The sequence below is a fragment of the Ananas comosus genome, unplaced genomic scaffold, assembly GCF_001540865.1.
Source record: "Ananas comosus cultivar F153 unplaced genomic scaffold, ASM154086v1, whole genome shotgun sequence".
Lineage (NCBI taxonomy): Eukaryota > Viridiplantae > Streptophyta > Magnoliopsida > Poales > Bromeliaceae > Ananas > Ananas comosus.
Window position 1 is genome coordinate 15,439 of NW_017893480.1, and position 8,565 is coordinate 24,003.

Consider the following 8,565-nt stretch of genomic DNA (forward strand, 5'->3'; position numbering starts at 1 on the left):
GACGAACAAGTACAACCGGGCTAACAATCTCAATTTCTGGTCGGCTCAGAGCAAATCTGTAGCTTCACCTATTTGGCGCTCTATGTTACAAATCCATAATTTTATGACGAATGCTGTGATCCGAAATTCTGAACAGCTACGATGGAAATTATCCAAATCTGGCCGCTTCACCCTGCGATCGCTGTCAATCATTTAAACAATGGTCTGGATCAGAACCAATTGCATCAGCCACATGAAAGTCAGCATACAATCTTGGAAAAAGTTTGGAGTATAAAGAATGTGATGTCCCGAGCTAAAGTATTTTTTTGGAGACTAATAGCAGGCGTTACCAGTTGGCGCCGCGTTAGCCTCGAGACTACCTAACTTTGATGGACTTTGCCCGCTTTGCCTACAAGAGCATGAGACGTTGGTGCATTTATTTTTTAATTGTGAGTAGACACGACGTGTCCGGTTCGTATCCAGTATAGACCTTATAACTGATAATGTGGATAGGCCTGTTCTTTTGGATTTTCTTTATCCTAACTAATAAAGCCAAGGCGACTCATAAGGCTTTTTGTGTTCATCTATTATAGAGCTTATGGAAAGAAAGGAATGAGATGGTTTTTGAAGGAAAAAATTTCTCTATCACTACTATCATTTCACTGGCTCGCAGCTGGACGACCTTCTATTCTAAAGAGAACATGATGAGGGGATTAACATTCAGGACCCAACTCTGATTTAAGAACCGCCGACCTTTTCCTTACATGTATGGGTGGATGGGAGTTGGAAAGGTGGCACTACAGGTGGTGTAGAATGCCTGATCGCCAATCAGCATGGAATCATTATGTGCATATCCGATATACTGAAGGATGTCCATGACGCTTGCTCTACGGAAATTGGAGCCATTTCCCGAGCAACAAATCTTTTGTTGCAAAGGCATTCGGGAGAAACTTTTCATATCTACTCAGATTCAGCACCGATCATCAAAGCCTTGCACCTTTGGAGCTATCATTTAGATTTGCTAACAGATGAAGCTCGGACAAGAATCATGGATCTTCGGATTTTTCTAGAAAGTTCTAAGCAATTTAGCTATGGATGGTCTTCAAGATATTCTAAAAATGCTGTAATTGCAGATCGATTGACCAACTAGGGACTCACTAGCAACAAATTTTTTTTTAGTCCTCTGTAGATGAATTCTCTCAAGTTGTACCTCTCGATTGATAAATAAATTTGCCTTATGGCGTATTTTCCCTAAAAAAAAAGATAAGAATTACACTATCATAATTTTATTTTATTACATTAATTTAATCCATTGTATCGAAAAATTAAACTATTATAAAATTTATACCTATATATTAATTTTTATGGCAAAATTTTATATATACCCACCCCTTAATTTGAAAAAGAGTGGAACTTTTTTTTTTCTCATTTGATTATTATGTTATAGTTTATATTCTATACATGAATTCTCATGACTAAATCCACATGAATGTACCACCTTCATTTGAGGGTGATAAAACCCACTATTATTTTTTATTTTTTTATTTTTTTTGTTTTAGTAAAATTATTTTTTTCTCTCACAGCCATTTTTTTCAACCCTTTTTCTTTCTTCTTTTTTTCCTCTCATCTCTTTTTTTCTTTTTTCTTTTTTTTCCTTTTTTTTTTTCCGTTGAACCAACAAAGGTGTCTTTTCCTCTTTCCTTACCTCATTTACAAAGCGGTTATGAATCTTTCAACGTATGAGTTTAGATTTTTTTCTTTCCCTCCCTTTTTTTATCGCTCGCCGTTCGGAGCCTCCGGCCCCCATTTGCTGCTTCTCATACGTCCTTGACAAGGACGACTCGCGACGCCATTACCAGCTATCCTATTCTCAATAATTATGGAATATCCATATTTCAATTATCTATATATTGCATCGTGCAGGTTATTTATCTTCATGGCTAAATCCTATATATACCCACCGCCTTAATTTGGAAAAGAGTGAGGTCTATTTTTTTTTTTCCATTTTCTTTTTTTTTATTTGATTATTGTATTATAAAAATAATTTTAATCATCCATTTGCATGATATGCGACTTCTCTTGAACAAGATTGAATACTTTTATTGAAACGATTAAATATTTTTTATTACAGTTTTATTTTTTNGAGGAGGCTGCTGTTGTTACGAGGGCGCCGCGGTAAGCAGCAGCGTAATAAGCTCGAGAGGCTTCTGGTCGAGGCTAGGGACTTCGAAGCGACGTCGCCACTGGCCTTGGGGGGGCGGCGGCAGCATAGGTGTAAGGTTCGGCAGCGGCGTGTACGCACCGCCACGCGCACGTAGCGGGCGTCCGCGGCGTAATGGACCCATTGCGCCGCCACGCGTATAGACACTGATGTTTTCATCTTTTTGAATATAGCGTGAGATAATCTATACCGCGTCTCGTGTAACCTTCTCACGAGTTGTTGCATCCCCTGCTCATGCATTCTAGCCAGCAGCTGATGCATCTTCAATGCCCGTAAAGCGCCAATGGCCGGTCGCCGTTCGAGGGCGCGTGGCTGGACGCCTAGCATTCGACCGAGTCAAACGTCAGCATGCGGCCTCTGAAACCCACCCCCCTCGGCTAGATGCAGCGCGCCGGCGTAAAGAGGACGCCGCCTGTGCCTATAGAACATTCTTCGGGATCTTTCCTACCTCCCCACCCTAACTGTGATCGTAACCTTCATCTATCGTACCTTTCTAAATTCGTCGACAAAATACTACTCTAGTTACTCTTTCGTAAAAGTTTCACAAACGCTTCTTTGGGTTCTCCTTCACGGAGAAGTGACATCAATATATATAACAACAAATTAATCTAAAGCAAACCCTAACGACCCTCTAACGCAATGCACGCCACTCTTTGCTGCTACCTTTTTATATAAAAAACAAACAAACGCATACATTATAACGCAAAAAGACGCCAGAGTAGCCTCTTGCGTCTTAGTATAAGGACATATAAAAAAGAATTGAGATAAGATAGATTATCGCAATCTCTCTCGAGTTATGGTTTGATTTAGAATTACACGACATGATAAAATTCAAACTACTTGATTAATTGAACGTAGTTACGTCTTCCCTCACGATATAACAACTGATTTATTTCCTTATAATAAAAAATATTATCGGTTTTTTAAACAGAGTAATATAATATATGGTGTTTTTTTTTTAAAGTTCTACAAAAAAAATTATAAATTGCTACAAATTTTGACAGGGTTATATCAGATTATACAGTATAAATTTTTACAGCCAATTTTGCAGCCGCTTATTTCTCAGCGACACAGATATGGCTACGAATAACGTTCGCAGCCATTTTATGTAAGACTACAAAATTTCGCAGCCTTTTGATTTTCATTATTATTTTAAATAGTAAATTATTTAATCAAACTATGTTATCTTCCAAGTATGTTGCTGCAAAGAATTTCATAGTTATAAAAGGTATAACATCCTTTTAAACCTTTACGAAACAACAGAATTTTTGCAGGAATATAATTTTGAAAGAACATTGCACTAGAGTGAACACCGTTATTTTCGTACGTAAAATTAATGTCATTGACGTTGCTTTTTCACACCACCTACTTATAAAATTTTTTGTACAACATAAAAAACTAAAAGGGCTTTTTCTACTTGTATATAAAGACATACGAAAGCGGAGTTAAAAAACGCTGGATCATTCATCATTGTAATAATCTGCCTAGAGTTACGGATTACCTGGGAATCCAATCATATTAACCGGGAATGGCCCGGATCTCATGTTAGGCTGGGTTATTTTTAACCGGTTTTGCGAAATGTGATGTAAAGAATCCATCGGGCAATCGGGTTAATCGACGGGGCCGGGTGTAATGATCGTTAAGTAAGAAAAGATTGTTATTTATAACAGTGGTGGACAACATTATTTTATATGATCACATCACTGGACGCGCAATGCCGCCTATTTATGACAATTTTATTTTTAGACATTGAGACCGGAGAGTATTCGGGTGGTCGAAGGTGACCTTCGGAGTCGGGCGAGCGCGGAGGAGGCTGCGGTCGACTGAGAGAGAAACCGGTTGCGTGCTGTCGACCTGTCGGGCGATGTCGGACATCATCTTGATGAACTCAAAAAAGCAGCGGCCGTCCGCGACCGCATGGTGTATCGCCGTGCCTAAGATCATGCCACCGCATCTCAAGAACGTCACCTGTTTATATATTGATTCAAACTTGTTAGAAATATACTAATTTGAGTAGAGCTACTATACTATCGGAAGCATAAAGTGGTTGGTGCTTTCGATTTTTTATCCCTTAGATCGACTCTATTGATGATTTCTAATTATTGGATTAATATTATTAACCAATGGGAACCATTCAACTCTAGGGGACTACTCAATCCTAAGAGGACCGCTATCAGTCCAACTGTAAAATTTTTAATCAAAGGGTTAAAAAATCGGAAGCACCAACTACTTTATACTTCTCGATAGTATAGTAGCTCTACACTACTAATTTTATAATAAAAAAGAATTGTAATCTCACAACTCTTAATCATAAAGTTGAGCTAGTGTTGCTCATGTTGCTATAGTTAGAACAGTAGTTATGTAGCAGGTAAAAAAGGCAAATTCTAAAAGAGGAGCTTCTCTTATGCAGGGCAAGCCCAGAATTAATTCAGCTCAACCGAAGCTAAAACTATATAATTCAAAACTAAATAATAAACTACTTTTTGTTCAATACAAAATCTGGGATTTTGGTAAAAATTATATAATTTTTATGGGTAATTAATACTTAATACAAGTAAGGGCATGTTTGGTGATATTAACTTTTTGAAAGCGAGCTTTATAAATATATAAATTGACTAATATCTTGCTCAACATAACAAATTTGTTTAATTATGAGGCTATTTTATGATTTTACTAGAATATGATATTTATTTTTATAAATTTCCTTGTACTAGAAATCAAACACTGGAACTGGCCTTTCATAAAGAACATAAAACAATAATAATAACAATAAATTAAACAACAATAATGAGGTTGCACACCACTTTCTATTTAAAATATATTTGCTTTTTCCCATCAATTGTCCCCACACGCTATGGACTAATATATCATCCAATTTTCTATGTATGGCGCAGCCCACGTGCTCCTAATTAAGTGACAAACCAATCTTTGTCTTTTATTTTATTATAAAAATAGCTTTAAATGTGGTAGGTATAGAAAAAATTTTACATTATATTTTAATAATATTAGTCACCGTTTGGTTCGGGGGATAAGCAGGGATAACGAAAATTATCTCTACTATTCCGCCAAACGGGATCATTTTTTACCGGAATATTTTTTTCCGGTCAAAGCTTGTTATTCCCGGTTATCCCGGAATAGCAAGCTTTTTACTATTCCACCATTTCGGTGGAATAGTGTTATTTCCATGCTTAATTTCAAACTTAATTATAATTATAAAATAAATTAAAACTAAATTATATAAATATAATATATTATATATTATAATACATTATTTTTATTATAAAATTATTAATTGTGCTATATTAATACATATTATTTATATTTAAATATTATAATAAATTTTATAATAAATTATATTTAAATATTAAAATAAATTAAAATTTAAAATTTAAATAAATTTAAAATTTAAAATATTATAATAAATTATATTTAAAATTTAAAATTGTAATCTCAAAATTAAAGTTTATAATTTTAATTCCACATTTTAAAATTAAATTATTAAATTTTAAATTTTAAATTTTTGAAAATTTAAATTTGAATTTTATTTTTTTCAAATTTAAATTTGATCTTAAATTTAAAGTTAGAAATTTAAAATTTAAATTTGATTTAAATTTGAGATTTTAAATTTTAAATTTTAATTTCAAATTTGAAATTTAAAGTTAAAATTTTTAAATTTTAAAATATAAATATAAAATTAAAAATTTAAATTCTAGATATAAATAAAAGTGATAATATTATTAATTTTATTTATAACTATCCACTTTAAATTTATTCCATCTTACCTAACCAAACGTTATTTTTCTTATTCCCAAGAATAACAAATTTTCATCCAAACACAAAATAATTTAATCCCGCTTATACCTCAATATTATACCTATCCTGGAATATTCACTTTTGCTTATCCCCGAACCAAAATCAACTTAATGTCCACAAATCATTATGCTATCTACCACACTAAAGTAAAATACAGTACTATACTTAAATTTTTCATTTAAGAAATACAAACACACTATAATACATATAACTTATTTGATTAGAGGTGCTTAAAAGCAATACTATAAATTATAAATAAAAAATTTGGTTACATGCACATTTAATAATTTTTTTAAAAAATAGATAGTATGTTATCCGGTTCATTTATTTTATTTAGAAATAAATTTAACTAAAAATATAGATATAAATTCAGATATAAATAAAAATTAAAGTAATTTTTTATTTGAATGATAATTTTAAAATAAGTAAAAATAAAAAAAAAATATTTGAATGATTAAGAAGAATAAGAGGAACAGCGAATAGTTACATTTTTAAAATATTAAATATGTTCATTATTCAAAACTTTTATTTTTAAAAAATGCCACTCATTCCCACATAGAAAAATAAATAAAAAAAAACTTCGCAGATCCCCTTTCTCGGCTCTCTTTCTATGGCACTACAACAAAAACGGTCTATAGCGACACTTTTAAATATAGGTACATGTCAAAAAAGTACTGCTAACTAAAATTACCGGCACTTTTAAAAAATGTTGCTATATGTGGGGTCGCTAGGTATATAGTGAGAGTTAAAGAGTGTCGCTATAATCTAAAAGAGTGCTGCTAATTTACCAACATTTATTTAAGTATTTAGCAACCGCCGAAACTCTATCTCGTTGGCTGCGGTGGCGGAGGAGTACGACAGGAAAGGCTCTTCGTCTAGAATTTCAGTGGATTGAGTGAAGAGAGAAGAAAAGATGACAATTGATTTTTCTTATTTTTTTTCTGTTTGTAATCGGGCCAAATGGACTGGATGTGGTGGGTTGAGTAGAGTAATCTTTTATTTTTGATTGGATTGGGTTTTATATTTAGTCATTAGCAGATTTTTTTTAAGTTTTAGCATAAATGGGACACTTACTCAAAAGTGTTCCAAACTTGTGTCCCTATAACCTAATTCTGTTGTAGTGTGGCAACTCCGCCTCCGCCTCCGCCTCCGCCTCCGCCGTGGCCCTCAGTGGGGGCACTGCACGGAGCTCCGCTGCAAGGATCCCCATGTGACGGCGGAGGGACGGTTCTCCGATGGCCATGCATGGCGGAGGAAGGCGGCCATGGCGAGGAAGACGTGTTTCTCTGGGTTGGAATAAGCTCAGGAATAAAAGAACAAACTTGTTTCTGAGCTTAATTGTTCCATCTAGGAGTGGGAACAACTACCTCTCCTTTTTTTCGTTTGGATACAAAAGAGAAAATAAGATCTTATTCCCTCCTTATATCTCAATCAAACAGTGTGTTAAAGATTAAGTTGTCTTTACCCTCCGTTCAAATCCATATGAATCCAACTATATGACATGTCTAATAAAACCCATCAAATCGAAAAAAGCCTACGTATACTAAGCTTGAATCCATCAGTATATATTAGTTTTTCTCTTTACATTCTTTATAATTATTGGAGGTGGGACTATTTACACGTGAACTAAATATGCCCTTACCTGAATGGCAAGTACGGTGCACGGCAGTTCATGGGACTCGACGGCGGGCACGAACAGCCTCCTCATCTCTGCCGTGGGCACGACGCCGTCGACGTCGTCGACCGCGTACTCGTCTGATTTGGCGGCGACGAAGAGCGCCCCCTCTCCGGTGCAATCGGCCTCTATCCGGCCGTTCTCGTCGACCGCGAGCTTCCCCGCGAGCGGATAGTAGATGGCGAGCGCCTCGGCGAGAGCGGACTTGACGGTATCGACGGCGAAGGACGGGGAGACGCCGGTGCGCCGGTACACGTGGAGCACCGGCGTGTGTCCCCTCATGGCCACCACGTCGAGATTGGAAAGCCATAATTTGTGTTGCGGGGTCTCCTTGCTCGGCACAACCATGCACGACTCCAATATCTCCACCATCCTCTCTCTCTCTCTCTCTCTCTCTCTCTCTCTCTCTCTCAGAGAGAGTCCATTATTGAATAGTAAATATAATTATATAAAATTTATTTTTTATTTTTAACTCTCACGTTATCTCCCTCGAATTATTGAGAGAGGCCGATTAATAAGAGATAATTACATGCAGTTTCATCTAAATATATTGAATAATAAATATATTCATATGAAGTTTATTTTTATTTTTATGTCTCTCTCTTACTATCTCTCTCGAATCATCGAAAGAGAGTCAATTAATAGAGTTAATTGCATACAGCATTCTATAAATATATTAAATAGTAAATATATTTATATAAAATTTATGTTTAATTTTTATCTCTCTCTCACTATTTCTCTCAAATCATCATCCAGAGAGAGCCGATTAATAAGAGTCAATTGCATAGAACTTTATGTAAATATATTGAATAGCAAATATATTCTTACAAAGTTCAACTTTTCATTTTTCTCTCTACAAAAGTCTAGTGATATTTAT

General features: G+C 34.9%; 1 protein-coding gene across 1 annotated transcript; it reads right to left on the reverse strand.

The window, feature by feature from the left end:
* Positions 1–739: 739 nt before the first annotated feature.
* Positions 740–8,036, reverse strand: LOC109706139 (hydroxycinnamoyltransferase 4-like). The gene is made up of 3 exons (XM_020226941.1): positions 7,656–8,036; positions 3,957–4,168; positions 740–866 (listed from the first exon to the last, which is right to left on the reverse strand). The coding sequence occupies exons 1-3, from the start codon at positions 8,034–8,036 to the stop codon at positions 740–742; spliced, it is 720 nt and encodes a 239-aa protein (XP_020082530.1).
* Positions 8,037–8,565: the final 529 nt, after the last annotated feature.

Excerpts from the sequence above, each read along its gene's own strand:
- LOC109706139 (XM_020226941.1), bottom strand. The coding sequence starts at position 8,036 with ATGGTTGTGCCGAGCAAGGAGACCCCGCAACACAAATTATGGCTTTCC. Across the intron at positions 4,169-7,655 it reads GCACCGTACTTGCCATTCAG|GTGACGTTCTTGAGATGCGG; the intron begins GTAAGGGCATAT and ends ATATATAAACAG. Across the intron at positions 867-3,956 it reads GACCACCCGAATACTCTCCG|AGCAAGCGTCATGGACATCC; the intron begins GTCTCAATGTCT and ends CAATTTCCGTAG.